The sequence below is a fragment of the Accipiter gentilis genome, chromosome 12, assembly GCF_929443795.1.
Source record: "Accipiter gentilis chromosome 12, bAccGen1.1, whole genome shotgun sequence".
NCBI classification, from domain to species: Eukaryota; Metazoa; Chordata; class Aves; order Accipitriformes; family Accipitridae; genus Astur; species Astur gentilis.
This window is the reverse complement of record NC_064891.1, coordinates 11,655,490-11,679,028: the sequence shown is the minus strand read 5'-3', so window position 1 is coordinate 11,679,028 and position 23,539 is coordinate 11,655,490. Positions and strand designations below refer to the sequence as shown.

Genomic DNA, 23,539 nt, shown 5'->3' with positions numbered 1-23,539 from the left:
TTTCATACCAGTGAAACAGTAAGATGAAATTGGATAAATGCTCCCAATTTTCTTTTTTTTAAGCCAAGAAATCGATGAAATAGTAGCATTAATTGGTTTGAAGGCCTACACAAAAATTAATCGCACTTTAAATCATTCAAATGTTAGATATGGTGAAACTTTAAAATAACCTTTTAAATACTAGAGAGATATTTTTTTTTTAAATATGGTTTTAAGCTGTTTCCATTATTATAGCTTTATGCAGAAGTGATGCTTTCAAGACAATTTCTTGCTGGACCAGAAAAGGGCTAATGATTTGAAAGGACCAAAAAACAAACCTTATCTCAGAAACTGGAAGGGAACAATACTTGCACAATATTAAAGTGGGACTCCACAGTCAATGAGATTTCACTGCTCTCACTGGAATCACCAAAGGAATGAGAAAAGTTGAGGATGAATTTCTACTTCTATGGCAATGAAAGAATTATCGCCTCTTACTTCAGATTTTATCTTCTGGAACCAAGCCTATACGGCGCCAATTTTGCTCTTCCTGGTAGAAACACAGCTCTACTGACTGATTGTAGTATTTGGCCTTACAGCCATAAGTATCTGCGAACGCTTTGACAATTAAGTAACTCAGGATCAGTATGGTTACTTGTCTGTATAATGTTCTTCAGCTACTGAGAGTGGAGCTTAGGGGAACTAATTTCTAAGAAGTTTAATTTCAGGTTTTCCATCTAACTAGAAAAAATAAAGTGTGGTTCTTGAGTGATGTTAGAGAAACCATTAAGCCATCTTCCTTTTTCTTTACTATCAGGATAACATTTTGGGAAAGAAATGACCTTTTCCTATATTCTATGTGTGATCACAGCCCCTGTCTTTACTCCGATCCGGCTGGCTGGTGGGAACAACGCTCATGAAGGAAGAGTAGAAGTCTACCATGCTGGCCAGTGGGGAACTGTCTGTGATGATCAGTGGGATGATGCAGATGCTGAAGTTGTCTGTCGGCAGCTTGGCCTTGGGTTTGTTTTTCTATGTATTTTCTACTCCAGCAGCAAAGCAGGAGAGTTAGTCAGATACATAGCTTGCAGTTGTCAAAAGATGCCTCTTTAAAATAGCACTAAGACTTTGAAGCAGTAACTAAGCTTATTTACAGAAGGTTCAGGTACAGCGCCATGACTTTCAATTCCCTGGAACTTTGCTTAATGGGATCCAGTTTTCAGTGTCATAATATAGGGGCAATTTTGTCTGTAGGACACACAAAGGATGTGTCTCAATAAATGCTGACTTTTTAGTGAAAACTCACTACAATTTCAGTAAAGCTTCAATCAAAAACTATAGGTGAAGAAAAGGAAGTTGCTTTGACTGTTAAAATCCTTACATCCATTTTACTGAAGAGTCTTAATAGCCTCCTTGCTTTGGAGTAAAAGGACTGCTTTGTCAGAAAGGATGTGTTTTTTTGGCGTGCCTGTGAGAATTTCTCAAGATTTAAGTCACGAGTCTCTGAAGATTGTCAGTTTGCATATACTGAGTAGAGATCTGTTTGAAGTTTTGACAAGGTAAGCTTGTCAGTGATTCTGTCTGGACTAAGCATGGTCCATAATGTAGTCACAGCAGCAGAACAGGATTTTCTTGCTCCTCTTCTGGACAGCCGGGGGTGATTTTGATACCACAGAGAAGATAAGCATTCAGTATTTGAGGAAAGATGCCACAGAAGTGGGAGGCAAAGACAAGTACTGCTGGATCAGAGAGGAAGGAGGAGGGCACAATTGGGATGAAAGGCCACATGGGTTGAAGAAGGAAAGAACTAGGAGCAAGCTGCAGAGAAGATACTAAAATGTAAACCCAAGGAGAAGGGGATTATGTCTGAGACAGACCAGATGAGAACTAAGCAGGTCAGTGCAGAGGAAACTGGAACAGAACTCACCTGTTCAACCCTGTTGGGATTATGAAGAATTAAAAGAAGTGGCATTGAAGGTAGCAAGTTTTGTGGCATTAATGGGTGGCCCCCAGAGTGTACTTGTTTTGTAATGTGAAACAGACCTTGGACTGCTGGTGCCATCCAAATTAGCTCAAAAGGATGAGAACTGTGCAGTACTTAAAAAGCTCCTAGATCTCCTGGTGAGCCATGTGGGAATCAACATGCTCCTCTGACATCAGATTCTCATTTTTCCCCAGTTTAATTTATGCTATATTTCTATATTCCTGTACATTTTCAATTGGGAATACCTAATAGGAAATCTACCTTCTTACAGGCTTTTTCTGCTTTTGAATTGGGCCACTATTAGTAAGTCTGGGGAGTTACTAAGCTATGCTTTACATTTCTGTATACTAATGAAAAATGTCATGCTCTTCACCTGCCTCCTTACTGATTATACTAAAACATTTGATTACTTCTATTTAGTGTTCAGAAACTGCAGTTCTGAGATACTTCTAATTTGATTCATTTTTCTGAGTAAATAAATTGTATTAAGATGGTGCTAAGTCTTTTCGAAATATGTCTAGAGATTTACAGAATTTCTCAAGTAATCAAGATGTCTTGACAAATGTGCTCATTACTGTGAAGTGACATTTTACCAACAGTGGCAGTAGACCAGTTATGAAGTAATAAAAATAATCTAAATTTACATACTGTTAATTCGTCTGGAAACATGCCACAAATTGTAAAAGTAAAGCATCTCAGTAACTAGCTTCCCACACCCCTTCAACTTTTCTGTAGCACGCCTATAAAACTTTGGAGTATTAATCTACCATTACTAGGTGAAAAATAATGATAATTTATTTTATTATTTGGTTTCATAAGTACTTTTTGCTTGATACAAATTGCCCTTGTTATAGTAATGGGATCTGTTGTCTCTGCTTTATTAGATGTCCAGAGAACCTTACTAGATTATGGTATAATTTGTTTTCAATATTCAGAGTAGTCAAGCATTATGTCTTTGATTTCAGCCAGCTTCTTAATGAATAAGGATTTTTTTCTAACATTTTCTACACATTTGTACCAGCATCAGAATTAAAAAAATACACGAAACAGAAGCTATGTATGAGAATTTTCTTTTTGAGTAAAGTTTACATTTATGCAAATACTACTCAATAAACTTAAATGAAGAGAATTTATCTTATACATATAAATGTTCCAAAGTACAATCATCTCAAAAAATACCAGTGAATCAGGCTTTGTGTAATAAGACTGTAATATATTTAGGGTAATATTAATAAAAATAGGTATCCTGAACGTAGGCTCTTCAGTCCCTATTAATTGAATTCTACAAAAATAGCCCGAAGTGCTGAGAACTCACAGAGCCTATCTCGGTACATCAGAAAGAGACACTGGAAACCAAGACATTTTCATTTATTTAGATGATTAAACATAAATGGGATACCTGGATTTGAAATAAGTATTACTCTTAGTGTATCCTATGGATTATATTTTCTTAGTTTACTATATAGTCATTCACAATTTTAACCAGTTCGAAAAGCAGCTCTTTATGAAATACAAGAGATAGAGGACTTGGCTCTTTTTCTCATTACCAGCATTGCAAAATACAAGTGTTCAGTAAATTAATTCTACATATAAAAATGCATGGTTACTTAACAAACTAAATCAAAGAATAGTAAGGGCAATCAGGAAATGTTTGGAAATCTCGGGGAAAAATATAATTTCCAATCTATTAAAATTGTTCTGGCATTGCTAAAGGAAAAAAATTAGAGCATGATATCTGTTAATATGTTATTTGGAATTAGGAAGGTCATTTGGAAGAAAAGGTAATGTCTAATTAAAAATATCTCTCTCAAAAAAAAGTACTAACTTCTGACTGAAGCTATGTGTTTTGCTAAAATGTTGCCTGCTGCGTGTTTTAAGATATTTTTGGTTTGCTTACCTGCTTCTTTGAAGCAATCGCAGATTATAACTCTTCTCCCTACTGAGTAAACAACACCTGCTTTTTGATATTTTCAATGTTCTCCACCACTTGAAGAAGGCATCTGGGCATCAAAGAAAGAGTCTGAAAATCAACAGTGCATTTTCAAGATTAATGAAGCACATTTGCTTGAAAATATTAAAAACAAATTGATTTTAAACAAAATGAAAATGCAAACCACAGATTATTTACCTTTTTTGTGTGTGCTTTTATTACTGAGCACTACCATCTACACAGTGTCTACCATGAATCTGTACATCCATCATTTTTGTATGACTTTTTCCTGATGCTGATTTAATTTTTCTAAGCCTCTTACTGTTGTTATTTTTCCCATACTCCTTTACTGTTTATCAGGAATTTGTATAATTGCTAACTGTAAATTTAGTATTGTTTTCCTTTTAAAAAAGAGAACAGAGGTTGCTACAGATTTATACAAAGCACTAGAAATGAAATCCACACCTATCTAAATCCATATGTAGATTAATGAGTCAGTGCCTTAAAAACATGGACTACTGCAATTTACATTAAAAAATATATAAAATCACAGCAATGTACTATTCTGACACACAGTCACAAAAGCCAATTAAGAGTTTGAATGATTCATCCAGAAACAAAATAGTCAAGACCTGGCATGTTTTCAGTATAAGCATAACATACCATTCCTGTTAGGTGTTACATGACAATGTATGGCTGGTAGTGGAAAACTCTCTTTAAAGCAAATAAATAATTAGTATAGAGCCCCGCACCCAAACTCTATGTTAATGAATTTAAACTAATCCTTTAGATAGGTAAATTACTATAGTAAAAAATTTAGATAGATATTTCAGTCTTAAAAGTTGAAAAAGACAACAGTTATTGAGAATATTCCTATAAAAACTAGACTGGATATATGAACAGAGAAACTATTGAGTGGAAAGAAACCAAACCATGAAAAACATTTACATATGAAAGACATGGTATATTAAATAGAATTGGAAGAATCCTGATAGATCATCAAGTGTTAAACACTGCATAATTTCTGTAATGCTGAAACAACGGAGTGTTTTCAATTTACATAGGTTTTTGTGCTCAAAATCCTCTATGCTGACATGAAAGAGTATAACACACACAAGGGTAGTCATTGGTCTGTGTTCTGTTCTTATTTCTACCACTGATTGGTAGTATGACAATGTCCAGTCACTCAAGATCTCTTAGCTGTGTTTTTTACATGACTAAATGTTTTTTACATGACTACACAATCACTTTCATCTGCCCCATCTGGGTATCTGAGATTTGATTAATGTGCTTTGAGGGCAACACATTAAAGTCACTGTAGAAATTATTTTTACTACATATAAACATCAAATGGAAATTAAAATTAGAATCCTCATACCCAAGCTGTACTTCTATAATCTCTTCTAGGAAAGTTATGCTTAAAAATCAAAAGGTACAGAAAAGGAAAATCTCATAGATACAAAACAATAGAAATTGATGTTCTAAGTATGTTCAAACCCTGGAAGTGTGGAAGTGGTAGGTGTAAATCGCTCCATAGCCTCAGCTGAGACTGAAGGTGGCTGTGGAACCACATCACATTACATGACACAATGCACACAGCACAGTCAGTTCCCAGTGCAGTGGCTATTTAGGCAGTCCCATCGGCTATTCTAGAAGCTGGCTATGCACCATTTTAGCTCTTTGCGCTGAGCCCCAGACTCTTTGGCTTGCTTGTTCTTGACTGGGTGTCTGTTACATTTCCACAGGGGTGTTGCCAAGGCGTGGAGCCAGGCTTACTTTGGGGAAGGCTCAGGCCCCGTGCTGCTGGATGAAGTGCAGTGCACGGGAAATGAACTGTCGATAGAACAGTGTCCAAAAAGCTCCTGGCGAGAACACAACTGCGGCCACAAAGAAGATGCTGGTGTTTCCTGCACACCTCTCACAGGTACTTCAATTACCAATAATCACACAGGAAAAGTGACAAATGCAGAGTTCACAACTCTGGAGAAAGAATCTTTAAAGTTTACAGATGCACAAAACCCCACAGTAATAAAGTGTTCTGGCAGTATCAAAATGAACCATCTATGGAAATTTTACAGGTACAGAAAATCTCATTATTGAACACAAAGCCTTGGTTCCTCAGTAACATGCTAACTGCCAATTTACTACGTGGGGCATGCCTTAACTGTGTATTGCATGTAGCAGTGGCAGTAAGCATTTCAGCATAAAAGCAATGGGAAATAACCAAACAGACAAAGAATAAAATACGGTGTATATACAGTGAAATCACGTAATCAGAGCCCACTCCCACGGACTTGGCATGTAATAAGGGCTTTGGGGATCAGTATCTTGTGCTATTTCTCTTGCACTTAAGCAACTGAATTATGCAATGCTTCACAGCTGACTGGGTGCACTATGGCATTTCTTTCATCTTCTCATTAAATAACACCTAGTGAGCAGCACTAGATTTAGTAGTCTAATATTCTGATCCGATGCTGTAAATGCAATGTTATTAATTTTGTTTTAGAACAATAATTGGACCTAAGAAAAACTGATTCTTGTTTTTGTTTTTCCTTACTTGTTAATGACACAGATGGTGCATTAAGACTAACAAGTGGGAAAGGCAGTCATGAGGGACGCCTGGAGGTCTATTATACTGGGCAGTGGGGCACAATCTGCGATGATGGGTGGACAGAGCTGAATACACAGGTGGTTTGCCGGCAGCTGGGATTTAAGTAAGATTACTTGGTATTAGATACCTGACTCTTTGACTTGACAATGATGACAAACATTTACATGAACCCTACATTATTCAAGCATCTGATTTTTTTAGTATCAGCTGAGTGCTTCATAGAAACTACAGAGTTAAAATCCATTAAAGCCTGCTTCCCTCAGTCTCGAAGAGAAATTTATGACCTCAGTTTAGGTAGAAGAAAAAGCTTCAGCTGAGGTTGTGATTCAGCAGCCTTTATTCACCAGGTTCCTTCCAATCATCTTTTTGGCTAACTGAGATCAATGCATACGCTAGAGAGAAAAACTGATTTGTTGTATTCTGTTTTGCCTATAGAAGTTTGATTCTTCAAAATCTTTGCTTGTTGAACAGTCATTAAAAATCACAGACATTTTCCAGGTATAAGTTCTTCTGGATCTAGCTCAGAAAAAAACCACAGTCTGGCCCTGGAACACTGTTATGTATTGAAAAGCATATTTTAGAAAAAATCCCATGAGAGTTTCATGCATTCACTCTTCACTACTTTTCCTACTGACTGTGGCTACAAAGATACACTCTCACGAGGCGACTGTTGTCTTGCCTTCAGATTATAACAGCTCACATCAAAAAAGAATTTTGTCTCATTTTTCCTCATGTACTAAGAACATGCTTTTAACTCTCAAAGTCAGTGAGACAGCCACATGCTTGGTTGAAGGGAGGCCTTAATCAAAGGTATTAGATTCTCAAGTTTGTATTAATGTAACAGTAATTCTTTAGAAAAACATCACCAAAGCAGCATCATATGGTCCTCTCATTTAATTTAATGCTAACTGAACCTGCTCTGTCATGGTGAACACTGTTTACTGTTACTACTTGAGAAACCTTTATTTCTTCAGGTATAATTTGTTTCCTCTCTAGTGCTTAAGTATCACATGCCCTCTGATCACTGTGGACCAAAACGTTATGTATACATATGTGTTATGCAGGTATGGAAAAAGTGCACCTGAGAGCTACTCAGAAGGAAGCTCTGGACCCATCTGGTTGGATGATGTCAGCTGCTCGGGGAAGGAGACAAACCTTCTGCAGTGCTCAAGGAGAGAGTGGGGAAAGCATGACTGCAACCATCAGGAGGATGTCAGACTCATTTGCCATCCAGACAATGACAGCCATAAACTCTCACTTGGTAAGTCATCTCTTTGGTAAAGTCACAGTACGAGCATTGCGGTGGGTGCAGATCTGAGCAAAGTATAGTATACTTAAGGACGCTCAAAATCTTAGTATTTGGAAGACACGTGCAAAGAAGTAACAGGAAGGGAAAAAAGCTAACTTTTCTCCTGAAAATCATAGGAAGTAATCAAGCTTTGTTTAAAGGAACATAAACAGTCAGAACATTAAAGATCAACACAAATCTGTAAAGTAACAAAGTCAGATTCCAGAGATCCTGTTCTCTCAATCTTCACCAGATTTTAGACCTATTCAGCACTTCCTAACGGTATGCTGCATTTCATTCGGCACTCTCCATGTTCTAAGTAACTGTCTCATGCTATCAAATGTTGGAGATGTACCCAAGCACTGAGAAATACAAATCAGTAGTATATCCTCCTATGGCCCTACATTCAGATAATCCAAAAAAAGATATGGAGAAAGAGGGGAAGTTCAGAGATAGCAAGAAGGAAGGGTGAGAAGCATGAAATCATTTCTTTATTACTGTTGTCTATCATTTACATTGTGCCTGGGTGAATGGGACCCCCTTGCTGACCAGGACAGAAAATACTACAAACACAGATCAAAGAGCCAGTTCCAACATCAAAAAGCCTACAAACTTGTATGAAAAAAGAATGAAAAGACAAACAAGAAAAGAAGTGAGAGAAAAATACTAATTACACAGTGGCACTGTAGAACAAAATGTACACAAACAAATGCCAAAGAGTCCTAAATCCACATGTAGATAATTAAACAAGAATTCTGGCTATCAGATATGCACAGTAAAAGTTACAGGGGAACAATGGGTTGCTCAGCAATTCTCAAGAACAGCTTTATTTTTAGAATTTGCTACCTACAAAGTTTGTAGCTTGTCAGTAGGTAGCCTTTTACAAAATTGTTGCTGGTATTCTTTAGTTTACCCAAGTATATTTTAGTCAATTTTGAAATTAGAATTAAAACTAGTGGAGTTAGATTCACAGCTTCTACTGAAATGTAATGGATTTGTATGCCTGGATGCCTGAAGTTCTCTGGACATTATAGACTGAAGGCCTAACCTGCAAACTAAGACATTGAATACAGCACGACATTGCTACCTGTTATAACAACAATCATCACTTCCACATGTACTTTTCTAGTCTCTCCCTCATAGTCTTTTCCTTTATAGCCTTTTGACCTCTCACAGTCCAATGAATGTTTTATGTTGCAGTGCAATTATGTGTAGATGATGTCAAATCATATTTGGTAGAAAGAATTTTCTCAGACCAAAAATAACAGGAATTCAAATCATGACTGCTGTCTTTACAGATGCAAACCATCTGTGCTGCTTTGCTCAAATTCCTATAAAATATAATCTTAGCTGAAGGAGGTCTGGTTCAGTTAAATGCATCCATATGGTAACATTCTCACATCCCCCATTAGCAGAAAGTTATATTAATTTTGTGCTCATAAATGTGTATTTTTTTTCTGTAACACAAGAAAATGAGGTAACAATAAAATAACTATACTGTGTCGTTAATATCTCATGCCTCTAGCCAGGTAATATAATCTTCACCTAAATCACATTCTTCCAGAATAACACATAATTTCAACAAGAAAATGAAGACAGCATATCTGACATTTCCTACAGGATTTCTGATTGGAAACTGGACAAAGACTCTATTGTTACCATTTACTTCCCAGCATTTGAAAAAGCCTTTTTTCTCCCTGTAAGGATGAATTCAGTGGAAAAATATGAGAAATTAGTAGACGATATGACTTGCGGAAATACAGACATTAAGGAACACTAAAAATGAGATAGAATACACTACAACAACTACAACATTCATTTAGTATGTAAGATCATGACAATGTAGTTAAACAGAAAGTTGGTGAAGTTAATTCATGTAACTGTCCAGACATTATGAACACCAGTATAAATAATATGCTTTGAATGGTATTCGAAGCAAACAGACTTTAATTTTGTTTTCAGATCTTTCCTCTTTTAAGTAATGAATTAGGCCAGATTTAACTAGCTCTGATCCAGAGTAAGGTTTGGTATATGAAAGTTATTCATACCCTAAATTAATCTGAATTAAGTATCAAATGCAAATGTCCCCAAATACTACTTTATTTAAGAGCATGATTAAGTAATTTCTTACCCCTACAGATTTAGAAAAGATTAGGAACAGGTCAGAAGAATGAGGAACAGTCTTTCCAATTATTCTAAACAGAAACTCTCATTAGTGTATGAAGAATTCTAAAGTATGACATACTAAAAGATTTAGAAAGTGATTCTCACTTAAACATTATAAAGAGGCCTCAGAGGAATTCGTAACTGTTTCAAGGCTACTTGCATGCTATAAAGGAGTTTTAACATAAGCGAGAATCAAATTTTAACTACAGGCCAAGCACTGAACGAACCATGATTAATTAAGTCTGACTAATCCACATAAGTGAGATTTTTTATTATGAACATATCTGAATAAGCAATCAATTTAAATTGCTAGAAAAATAATCACGCATTAGTCTAGAATAACATGCTGTAGAACATTATGCTATCAGACAAAATACGCTACAGAACAGCATGCATAATCATAAGGAGTAACTGAAGTTCAACACAATGCTGTACTTTTTTGCTGAGATAGTGCTTAAGAGGAGTGGTAGCGACCAGTTTGAGAATGAACTGAGATATAATTAAATTCACCCATAAAGTTTCTGCAAGGAAAACATGTCCAGCTTGTATGGGTATCATATCAAAGATATCTCAGGTGTTTTCTGCCTTTATAGGGAGAATTGTTCTGTGCCCACTGTGGTAAAATTCTGAGCTATATCACATTTTTATGAAATGAAGGAACCAGATGAACTCTGAAGTTCAAAATACAGTAGTATTTCATATTTGTCTTGTAATTTGAACAAACCACTTCCTTTTGCCAGCCAGGATAAATATGACTACTTTAACAACTGACATTAGGCTTGTTAAACATGAACATCAGTTGACCCTATATACTGAACACAATGAAAATGACTTAAAGTACTAGTTCTTGCTTCTGTTGTTGTGAGTTGACAGCAGTAATTTATTCCCAGGTCCTCCCATCAGGCTGATGGATGGTGAAAATAAGAAGGAAGGACGTGTAGAGATTTTTATCAATGGCCAGTGGGGCACAATTTGTGATGATGGATGGTCTGATAAGGATGCAGCTGTAGTCTGTCGACAGCTTGGCTACAAGTAAGAAAACTCATTAAGATGTTTCTCAAGTTATCTGTTTGCTGTATCTAAAAATGTTAATTTTCTGCAACTGAGTATTACCAACTTATGTCCGATAACATAATACATGCCTTTTAAAACTTGTCTGTTTGGCATTCTTTGAGAAAAGTGTATTTATACTATTCATTTGAGAAGTAGTAAGGCTATGTCTTCAAAATGACTATTCATTAACTAGCATAATTGGGAAAAGGAATTTTAATATTCAAAGGTATATAACAGTCTGACTGGCAACTGAAATGCAAGTTAATGCTAGTTATTAAAATTTTTTTTAGAAGTTAAATATTCCAAATTACTAAGCTATTGACTAAATACTATATTTTATTTGTCACTTATGGTGCTAGATGTCTATATGATATAAACATATTACAGCATTTATTTACTTATTTATTTACACTTAGTTGCACTAGTGTAACTGAGAAGAGAATTTGATTTAGTGTACCTGCTCTGTGCTCTTTGCCACTCGAACTGTTCTTAATTTACTTCTTTCATTGTCTGTTTTCAGATTTCTAAACTTTTTTAAAAGCCAGAGTGAAACTTCTAGTTTGGAAAAAATGAGGGAAACTACTATTAACACGTAGAATACCACAGATGATTACATATTCTGTGAACTATGTAGATTCTCTGTTTTGTTTCTGATTTTGTGAGAGCCCTGTGTTCCACCATACTTTAGTGATGATTTTCATTCATGTAACGATTTTTATATTGTCATCTGTAGTCAACACAGAAAAACTTAAGGTACCTAAATGCTAGTGCTTTAGTGATTTGATGTAACAGTATACACAGAAAAACCTCGGGGAATTTAAAATGCCTTTTTCATCACACTAGCAAAGAAAATACAAATGTTCAGAACCTAGACTTAGTTTACCATAGTTTACTGAAATTGTCTGGAACTTAGCTAAAATTTCAGGGGTAATGGTTGTATAGTTTTAAAGAGTTCTTGATCCGTTTTCATTGAAAGGTATAATTTTGCATATTGTTAATATTTACCTTTTGTGAACCTTAATGATGACTTTGAAATTGTTATAGATTCTAACATAACTGTTAAATTTTATAATGAAATATAGCAACAGGTCAGTGTCCACTGTCACAAGGCATGGATGTGATTTCTGCAGATTCAGATGTAGACACACCAGCTATTGAATTCCCAGTTTCACGTTTTTTTCTCCTTCATTTACTGATCTGGCTTGACTTGATGTAGCTTGGAGATTTGATAAAACTGTTATAACAGAGGATTATGGCTTTGGCCTGCATGACAGTAATTTAAATAAGCTTCATTTAATATAGGAATAGACCTGACAGGACAAAAACACCCTCTAATTAAAACTACCACAATGTATATGTGTCAGTTTTGAACTAAGTCGCTTAAGCAGGCTTACACCACTCAAGCAATTTTTTTCTGGATACCTAGGAGCAGTAAAGATGTAACAACTATAGGGCAGACATATAAATAGCAGAACTAATATGATATGCAGAACACTAGTGAAATACAACAGGAAACTAGTAAAATGTCTTCTCTGAATGTATCTGTAAAGAAATTTCAGCTTAAGAAATACAAATCATGTTAATATGTTTGCTGTATCTAACAACGTAAAGTTTGTGCAACCAAGTATCATCAAACTATGTCTGAACAAATAATATATGCCTTTTAAAAATTGTCTGGTATTTGTTTCGTAAAGTCTATTTACAGGTAGCAGTAGGCTATGGCTTCAAAACTACAAAACTTGACTTGTATTATCTCGCACTCAATCATGCATTCATTTAGTCAGCTTCATCGTCAGCCTCTCTGGCCTTTTATATCTCTCCCTCAGATGATCGAACTCAACCACTTATCCCCATCTTCTGTTTTTAAATCTCTGCAAGGACAGACAGTTGGCTGGATTCTCAATTTGTGTCATGTCAGAATGGGGGCTTAAGATCACAGAGCACATGTTTCCTCAAGGACTAGGAATAGACACATTTTAGAAATCTAAAATTAGGTTCCAAAAATTGGGAGAGCTTGTCAGAAATGCTGGATCTTGGTGACCCTATGTCTAGACAGTTGCATTCCACAAAACTGACTATGCCATTACATGCACTGATGAGTTGGAATTGCTTCTGGGCCTAGGAGTTCATGCACAGATCTTTTTGCTGAAGTTTGGTGACTTGACTGTTTCAAAGCAAGGCTGGGGCTTCTAGGTTTATGCACCTGAGCTTAAGGGTTGATGAATGTTGTTTCTTTAGAAATAAACACATCATGACCTTTTCCTGGGAGGAATTAAAAAAGCACCTAATACTGAAGTTGACATCAGTTTTCATTAAGACTGATCACAAAACTAAACACTATCATTCAACTCCCTTTACAATGCTATGTTTGATTCTCAAGTCTGTCCTCCTGAGGAATTACATTCCTTAGGAAAAAAAAATTCACACATTTATTATTACAAGTGGGAGAAGAGACTGCCTTAAAAAGGAAGACTTGTGTAAGCAAAGGGTAAACACTGACAAAATGGACTGAGTTTTTCCTGCATATATTATTCATATTGTCAATGCTTGCCAGTACATTTATTTTACAAAATCCTGCTTTGGAACATTCTCAGCCATTTATTAGGGTTCATTCTGAGACTGAAATAAGAAAATCCCTGAGTTGCCAAAATCACTAGGTTCAAAGCAATACTAGTTTTAAAGATGTCTCATTAAACCAGTTTGTGAAATCCATGATTAACGTTAGAAAAACATAATATAAAGAACATTAGAAAACAGCCCTACTAATTGGCTAAAACCAGTCATGAAAACATAAAAATAATTAATAGCACCCTAATCAAAGTATACTTATGGCAAGATAAACACTAAAAGAACACACATCTTTTCTGAAGTACTACCTACTATGTGATTGGGTTTAACATACAAAAGTATTTTGTTAGAATGACTAAAGAGCAAAAGACGGTTTTAGAAGCTCTTGTACTTTAGTGAATTAAGTGGCCCGGTAAGATTGGACCTCGTTCATTTAGAACAGGCTTGTTAAGAATGCACAGGCACCCTCCCTCCCCCCCAAATAATGAACACATATCCTGCCATTAGTGCCCCAAAAATGATCTACTACAGGAAAAAAAAAAAAGTTCTAGGCCATCTATACTAATCAACTGGATTTCCTGATTAACAGTATTATGAATAATGGTAATACTGCATCTGAAGAGCTCAGCATGTTATTGTGTCTGGCCTTGTGTCTGAGAACAGCTAGGGGATAAGACTTGAAGCTGCCCTTTTCTCTAGGGACAGATCTGAGCAAGCAAAAAGGTTGTTTCTCTGATGGTCATCTGTGCGTAAATAGCTGGCTTAGAAAGCAGCAATTAAGGGACACACGTTTGTTAAGGGTGAACTAAAACCAGTTGTAAGAGCACATTCCAGCAGGTAACAAACACATAAGACTTAACACTTCTACATTTAGAGATCTCCCAATTATATGAAATAATTTTGTCTATTAAGCTGCACTCCTTGCTCTAGAACATAATGATTTTTTTATTTGTTTCCTGGTAGATGTTCTATTTAAACATCTGGGTTTGGGGTTTTGTTGTTGTTGTTGTTAAAGAGTGGGTAATGGAAAAACCTTTCATAGCAATTATCAGCAAACTGAGAGATTACTGATGCACAGTAAGAGATAGATAGCTTTCATATAAAGGTATGAAGAGTCTCTGCAGTCCAAGTCCTAGGTCATGTTGATGCGTGATTGCAATCCATATGCACTAAGTTCCCACCTTCATCTTTGTCTCTCTACACCTCTTTCACCTAAAATATTTACATATGTGACCTCATAGATGTGAGAGTATTCTTTGAGGTTTATCTGGTAAACCAGTAGAGGCAGTGCCCTTGTTAAGTAGCCAGTAAGAGTCTGCAGAGATAATTCTATACTAAACTGCAATAAATACTTCTCTGGGAAAGGCTAAGAATACTGTGGTGATTCACAACAAAGTAGTTTTCAATATCCTGAGGAACTTTAGAGTAATGCCCTAAAGCAGAAACTTTGCTTTTTGACATAGAGATATGAAAACCAGGTAACAATTTGCAATGAGTGCCTGTACTGTCTCACTATTTTATAATAGCATATATGGACACATCAACTGCCCACAGGTATTGGAGAGTTGGACATTTTTTTGTCGTTATCTGTAATCAGAGTATCATTCGCAAAAGAAAAATATTTGGATCAAGAAGAGACACATTGCCTGTGACTGACAAGTTAAATCATACTAAACTCATTAGGCAAAGATTGTCCTATACTGGTTCCAAAGTCAGTTAAGGCTTTGGATTATCTGGTAAATACATGCTAGCCATGGAAATTAAAAATGTATAAGGACAGTTGACCTTGTGGTGTCATCTCTGTCAGATATTTTACATGCTTCTCTTTCCTGGCTTTTTACAATTCATATGTTCTAACCAACATTCCCTACCTAGAAGACCTGCCCGCCTACCCTTCAATACGTGGTAAAGAAATCCAAACAGGCAAGTTTGAAAAAAGGAGGAAGTTTATATGTATTACTTTCATGTTTCAGTTATATGGATATGGGCAACTGACAACTGGATTCTTTCAGTTTGATCCAGCCCCACTTCTAGCATGATGAAGCTTTGAAAATGGTGCAATTAATTAAAACTCCTCCCCAACAGAGAATCCCTAGCTGATAAAGGGACATAAACTCTTTATGCCATTCTCACCTATCTTCCCCAACACTGCAGGTATTAAATGAGGTATAAAAAGATGTGTAAAGGGAGAGAAATACTTTCTTGCCTAATACATTTTCATTGTTAAACTCTCTTTCTCTACGCCAGCATTTCACTGTACATGCAGTTTCCCTTTTGTATACATAGAAGTGCTGTCCTTTACAATATGCAATTATAACACATCCTTTAAAACTATGATATAGAGCAACATTTTAGTTATCTAGAATTCCATACACTCTTATCACAATAAAATATCAGTAAATTGCTCTTAACTGATACGTAAACTTGTAGTTCAGACACACCTAGAGGCAGCTGCGGCTTCCTGCCCCACTTCTCCGTATAGCTGGTTGGGTGGTCTCCCACTAGTAATTCTTTCTGACTCTTAAACTGTACACAACAGAACATGTATTCATATATTAAGAAGCATTATCCTAAGTAATTAAAAGTAATAATCTATCACAAAAATTACCAAATGAGATGCTAACATGCACAATTCATGTTGGGTTTTTATTGTATTTGTTCATCTACTCCCTCATTTGAGAATAAAGTTCATCATTCAAAAGAGGTCATTCGCACAACCGACACTGTGGTCATTGCTGAAGCTGTATGGCACTACATACAAGCTATAAGGACCAGGACTTCAAAACCAGTAAAATGTCCTAAGTCTGACATTTAAATACTTAGGGTTGATACTTATCCTTATACAAGCATAGGATTATCATACTGACCTTCTTTGTAAAGCGCCTTGAGGCCTATGTACAAAAATGCTACACAAGCACTAAATACGGGGTTCCTCCCAGGAAAAGGTGGGTGCTGAGACTCAACTGGGTTCAGTCTTTCTCCAATTACATTACAGTTTTAGAACTCAACTGTGGGGTGCGCTTCAAAAATGGCATGATAAGGAAATATGTTAGTAACTATTAACAACTCATAGATCTGTAAATCATAGTTTCTACTATACTGCAAGTATACTGTATTTAACTGGCCCATCTATCTGAGGGAATCAGACCAGAACAAATTATTTTTAGCATTCACAGATGCTGATTTTCTATAAGGATTAAAGAGATTATGAAAAAGCAGCTTTCACATATTTTGCTTTATAGATATTTGTAATGCCCTTACGAAGTAAAATAAGTTGCCTTCTAACTAGATATAAAAGCACTTTTGAAACATTAAAGAACTGTAGCAATTTTGTTACACTTTTTTTCTACTTACCTGAGTAAGTAGAAGAGGCAATGAGAAGAAAAGTTGTCATCAAGTGAATCAGTGACAAGACTTGGAATAAAACCTCAATTTCTTTCACTACTCTCTCTGAAATATTTCAGTTTAGTAAAATGTAGAATAATGCCTCAAAATGTTTAATAATAAAAAAAAATACTTTGTTTCCAGAGGTCCAGCTAGAGCAAGAACAATGGCATATTTTGGGGAGGGCAAAGGCCCAATCCATGTGGATAACGTGAAATGTACAGGCAATGAGAGATCCTTGGCAGATTGCATTAAGCAGGACATTGGGACGCACAACTGTCGTCACAGCGAGGATGCGGGGGTGATCTGTGACCACCTAAGCAAGAAGGCCCCCGGGAACAGCAATAAAGGTGAAGCCCTGCTGTGAGTGGCAGACCAACAGGTTCGGATGGGGAACTGTCACGGTAGGAAGAGGTGGATGTAAACAATCCCACCTCACAGAGGAAAAAGTTATATCAAAAGAATTATAGAAACAAAAGCAGTGGAAATCATCTCTGCTTGCACTGTGTGATCTTATTGCTGTGCCAGCCTTGCAAAGAAATCATAAAGACTATTCAAATGATACAGGGTATTTGTCTACTATAGTTTACAGTAGCCTTGTTTCTTAAGTTGTATGAGGGACATGAAAATGCAAAAACCTAGACAGCTACTTTCAACTTTTCAAGATACAGGTTATCTTCAGCTGAGGACTGAGACCTATGTGGTATGCCAAGCTCTGCTTCCACTTACATGAAGTAAGGAACAACCCTATAAAAAAATCCTACACTTGAGAAGCAGAGCACAAATGTGTAAATTGCTCTGTGATCAGAGTCAAAAGATCTCAGCTAAAAAGAATTTCTAAGTCTGAGAGAATTCAGGGTATTTTCCCCAAGCAAAATTTGTTTTTTAATAACTACCATGAAGCACAGAAGAACTTCAACCTTCGTGGTTGTTTTTTTTTTTAGTTAACTCTCATTGAAGATTGGCTACTTTTCATTTTGAGTTTAATGCTGTCTACATCTCCCTTTCTGGTTTAGATTCTCTTGCTTCTGTTTGTGGATTGAGGTTACTGCATCGCCGACAAAAACGAATAATTGGTGGGAAAAATTCTTTACGGTAAATATTTGGTAAAGACAAGTAATTTTGAATAAAAAGCTTCTAAGACATGTATTTGCCATAAATGGTTTGCCTAAATCATGATTTTATTGTAGGTTTGTTGTTTGTTTTTCTTTTGGCTTGTCACGAGGTAGAAGCAGAAATAAAGCAAACTGGTAGGAAATTAAAAAAATATTCATTGGTAAATACTTGCACCATTAGTTGAAAATCTGTAGATACTTAAGGGTTTAGTCCCTGATTGGGTTTAATTTTTTACTTTCAAAATAGCCTTTTTACTTCTTTTCAAAGGATATCTTGGTATCAGGTTGTGAGCTATATGAAGAGAGCTATCAATATTGTACAAGGTTTTAAATGCTACCTACACCAAGGCCTGGGTATAATTCACTGCCTAAAACCCGATTTTCCTTCACAAAATAAGTCTCAGTGATGACACAGCTATAAACCCAGGCTTTTTCTTAACACTTTGTTCTTAGCTTTTAATGACATGTTTACAGTTAGTTAATATAAATGGATTAACTGAATACTATTACTACTACACTCTACGATAGGAAGTACAGGCTTTTTTTTCTTAAGTTTCGAGTAACCACAAAAAATATATATTCACAGAATCTTACAAAAGGGATTGTGAAAAATACACTTATAGTATTATTACTTGTCATTGTGCAACCTATTTCAAAGTACAAGCACAGCATCAATCAATCCATTTAAAAACAAACACTGCCTAAGTGGAGGAGCTTCAAAGAACAGTAACAAGAGGGAGCCCAGAAAAACATTCCAATGCAGTCAGACAGAGCAAAGTAGGATTACTTACCTTAGTAAAGAGACAAATGAGAATAATAAATAATGCATTGTACAGAAAAAGATCGAGAATTATTGTTGCAGAATATGTGTACAAAGGACACTGGATGAAATGAAATGGTGACAAATAATGGATTGCACGATTAAGTCAGAGCAAGAAACCTGATCTCATAATAAATAAGCACAGGAACATTAGACGAAGCAAAAAGGTGAGAGAGATCCAATAGTGCACTTAGAAATGCTTCAAAATCAAGAAAAGGACTCATTGTCACAAGAAGTCAATAAGACAAAGAACCTGACAACATTAAAAAAGGAACTGGATACTCACATACATACCAGGAAATCCAAAATTATCCGAATTACCCCATTTTGGACAGACATATGAAATCCCATCTTCCAAAACTAAAAAACATCTAAATTGTTTTATGCTTTATGGGAAGTAAATTGCTCCACCTTACTTTAAAACATTTGGCACTGGCAACTCTGCGATAGAATGCTGGACTAGATCCTGGGCAGGTCTTGTACTCCAGCATACCTATTCAAGTTGACAGTAGTCAGAAAACACCTAAACCCACCTGTTGCTTCTTCTTGGATGTTGCTGTTGCTTACAGGTGCATCTCTCTCCCTCTCCCTTCTGATTCCATGTTTTGCTAATCTATTAAACTGGTGAAAAACAATCCATCCTGTCTTCATAGGCCTGCAAATATGTACCCCAGATGTAGTATACAAAACAGATGATCGCAGGCTGAAAAAAGGTGCTAGTCTATTATTTGTGGTTTCTACAGTTTCTTTAGACCTCTTGGTTTGCCAGTTTCCCTTTTCAAACAGCTCAGAACTGGCAAAGATATTAATGCAGACAGGAAAGGAAGCTGGGTTAAGCTTTTCAAGAAATTCCCTTCTTTCCCCTCTCCAGTTGACAGGAAATTTCTGGTTTGTTGACTTGGATGGTATTTGGCGAGGAACCCATAGAATGTATTTTTGGCACAATGAATGCAATGTGAGAAAGAAAAATTAAAATATTTGACAGTGGGAGGAAGCGCTCAGAGTGCTGGATGCCCAAACAGTCCGTAAAGTAATCCTGACCATTGTTAAATGGAATTCTGAATGCTGCAGGAATATAAAGGTATTCTCAACTGTTACTCAATAAATAACATGATTTGCAAGCTATGTCAGTCAAAGAAACTAAACAGGATATACACTCAAGGTAACTGACAAGCTACCTTACTTTTCCATGTTGTACCCTGAACACAATGTCTTATGTCCTCTGTAGGGGCAGCTGGCCATGGCAGGTTGCACTCCGACTGAAATCTTCTCATGGTGATGGAAGACTCTTGTGTGGTGCTACTCTCATCAGCAGCTGCTGGGTCCTCACTGCTGCACATTGCTTTAAAAGGTAGGTCTCCCTTCAGTAGTGAAATGTATTTTCAAACTATTTTGTTGTTCTGGGAATAGGAAAAACATTCCAGTTCAAGCCCACTGAAAAATGGTCTAAAGAGTTGGCCTTTGGTTTAAAAAAAACAACTACCAACCAACCTCCTTTCCCTTCAAATAAAAACAAACAAAAAAAGCCTAATACATTTAAATTATTCTGGGTGTCATCATTCACAAGATTTATACTCACAACTTCAGCGTTTCCATGAAAAAATACAAAACTGCAGCTTTTGGCTTTGAGATTATAGTGAAGACAACTGAGCAAACATCAGACACAAGGACTGTAATATTTTAGATTATTTTTGGTAATGACAGATATTGGCAGCGATAGGCATTTTTACTCTAACACTGCAGTGACTAGGTGCACTAGTCCCCCCAAACCCATTTTAGGGTAAAGGACTATTATGTATTCTGCTGAGTCTAATAGGAAAATCTGTGCAGTGGATGCTAGTGAGACTGAGCTGTTTTGCTTATTCTTCACAAATAGGCTGGAGCAAATGCCTTACTCTGTTATCTTACAGTACGTAAAGAACTGTCTTTTGCAGCCACCTAAACATAGGTCCCATCCCCTTTAACAAAGAAATAATTGTCTAAGTGGTTATACTGGTATAATTCTCTGACACTGGCATCTAACAGACCTATGCCAAATTCAGCTCCTTTCCATATGTTTAGCAACTGGTTTGCAACTTACACTCCCTTGTAAAACACATTTGATCTACTTGGTCTAACTTCTGCAATTCTCAGTATTAAGCTATTATCTAGCTTTCAAAAATGTCTTCTCCCATTTTTGCAGAAACAGATATTCTGTTACTGATAATTCCCCTATTCAGTTTTTGTGATATCCCCTCTTCAGTAATTTGACATCAGGAATTCACTGCTGATGAAGTTATGTAGTATAAAAGCATCAACTTGCACATTAAGGGAGCTAGTCTAGTATTTTAAGCTTTCAGTGGCAATTATTACATTGGAATCCTTACAAAAGGTTGCAGTATGGGCTGGAATAAAAGCATAGAAGAACAGCATTACAGTTTTGAGGATATTTGCTAGAATTTGCTTAAGTCAGCTGCAAATGTTCTAACCTTGGACTTTGAGCCTTTCTTTTTGCACACCAATAACTAAAAAGAAGATTCAGATACACTTTTACTTAAATGGAAAGTGTTACATTTGCTTAGCGCCAGGTGCACATCTTTTCATTTCCATGTTTCATGAAAATCATGAAGCACTTTTCTTAGTAATATTTCAAGCAGAAATGGTTAAACCCAATAAAAATTCTGCCTACTTCAACTGATGTCTCAGTTGTTTCTGTGGAACTATGAAAGCACTTCAGTTGCTATCATCAAAATTTATAGACGGTGGCTTCTTATTCCGCTGTTCATCACCTCTATAGTGATTACTAAGAATGCAACTTAAGCTCTTGAGAAAGCCTTTGATTAAAGGCTTGAAAACAAGGCAGTCCTTTCTGTTATTTTACCTCAAAGATCCTCTCGTAAGGAAAGAAAGAGGGAGGTCACAGCAAGCCAATTATGTTTTCTGTGTGCAAATGAAGATTTCATTTACCCAATGCTTCACCTTATTAGAAAGCTTTCACAAAGTTTGGCAAAAAAAAGTTAGGATTTGCTGTGCTGCGCTGCTGTAGTTGCAGCGCATTCTTACAGTAAGCACTCCCCACAGAACATCTTACCTGTTCTTCCCAATGTCTTGCTTACATAGCTGGGGCTCCAAGTCGTTACCGAATATGCTGCCAAAGCACGCCCATTTTGGGTACTTCGCTGAACACCCATATGATGGGCCAGCAGCATGGCTGGAGCAATGTACACTGTGATACTTCCAGATTGGTGCAGCCACTGAGGGGTCTGCTAAAAGACTATCCCAAACCTGTTACCTGTAGTCTCAGGGACCAAAGTATTGTTTCGCCTCAGATGTTGCATTTAAAACCATGCAACCTAGATCTAAGCATGCAACTCCAACAGCCTGTGGATGCACTACTGTTTACTGTAAAAGAGAGAAGGCACCTTTAGCTCCAAGTTGACACTGGACAGACGGATGAACTTCCTAATGATCTCAGAGTGATTTTAAGGGGCTAGGTTTCCAAGAGCTATCTATAGATCAAGTGCCTTCTTCACATATTTTCCACACACAGACAAGAGAAAGGCCAGTATACCATTTCTCATATCCTGGAAATTGGAACACTGCTTAAGTAATAAGAGTGGGCTCATCTGTACCATGGATAAAAATTAAATACAATTTTATGCATGATGATAGAATCGTTTGCCAGTATTATAGCAGCATTACTGGTTTCTGTAATTTCACAGACACGTAATTTAAGATCAAAAATTGTTTGAAGCTATTTTTCCTTTCATAACCCACCCACCTTATTAGCAAGTTTTGTCCTGAGTGGTTCTGACAGCTATAGGAAATTTGCAGGTCTGTACGTAAAAAAATATTAACTTTGGAGAATTAGAAATATGAGGCATAAGAAAAAAGGAATTTATAGTGACCATGATGTCATTTTAGGAAGTACTGTGGTTCTTGAACATTGTACTGTTCTCATAATATAACTCAATTTAAGTGCTTCTTTAGGCATTCCTGAATGCCCACGTATAATTCAACATGGTCCCGGTTATTTTGTTTTGAGAATGAGGGACCCTGAGGCACAGTGGAACCAGATGCCTAGTAAGACACCAGAAACCAAAGTAGACACCAGAATTAAAATTCAGTTTTCTCAAATTTAGCATGAATGGTGAAATGAATTCAGGTGTGCCTTCAATGTCAGTACATTACTTGACTGGCAGCAGGATGATATTAGCATGGTGGCTGACTACTAATCCATCTTCCAGTTGGCTGGGAAATAAACCTTCCAGGAGGTGCTAAGGTCAGCATTGCCAGGCTGCACTAGAGCTTGAAGGCATGCCCAGCCCAGCCATCCAACAGAAGGGTAATACCCTGAAAGCAACATCATATCCTACCCATGAAGCACTTCCAGAGTGCTCTGCCTCCACTCTTCAAATGTGATGTGTGTGTGGTGATTCTCTGCCATTTCATAGGTGACTTTTAGGTGAGGAAGACTGGGCACTCCTGAGCTAGACTACTTTGCTTTTTTTACGTACTGATGCTCTATTACAGTATTTCCACATTTGGCAAATTCCAACTACTACAGGGGAAGAAATAGAATTGCCTACATATGAAAAAATCAGTTTAAGAAAGCCTTATGTGTGTGAATCTGCACAGAAATATGGTAAATCTGTGCAAAGA

General features: G+C 36.5%; 1 protein-coding gene across 2 annotated transcripts in view; it reads left to right on the top strand.

Annotated features, from left to right (window-relative positions):
• Positions 1 to 23,539, top strand: part of PRSS12 (serine protease 12) — a 759,839-nt gene that overhangs the window by 12,850 nt on the left and 723,450 nt on the right. For both annotated transcript variants that reach the window (XR_007507776.1, XM_049814962.1), the window contains exons 4-11: positions 851 to 1,001; positions 5,639 to 5,817; positions 6,466 to 6,607; positions 7,569 to 7,765; positions 10,849 to 10,990; positions 17,108 to 17,313; positions 17,980 to 18,058; positions 20,127 to 20,249. Coding sequence is in view for 1 of the 2 variants with exons in the window: in XM_049814962.1 (XP_049670919.1) it covers positions 851 to 1,001; positions 5,639 to 5,817; positions 6,466 to 6,607; positions 7,569 to 7,765; positions 10,849 to 10,990; positions 17,108 to 17,313; positions 17,980 to 18,058; positions 20,127 to 20,249 (1,219 nt within the window). In the remaining variant the exon portion in view is untranslated. The remainder of the gene's footprint in view (positions 1 to 850; positions 1,002 to 5,638; positions 5,818 to 6,465; positions 6,608 to 7,568; positions 7,766 to 10,848; positions 10,991 to 17,107; positions 17,314 to 17,979; positions 18,059 to 20,126; positions 20,250 to 23,539) is intronic.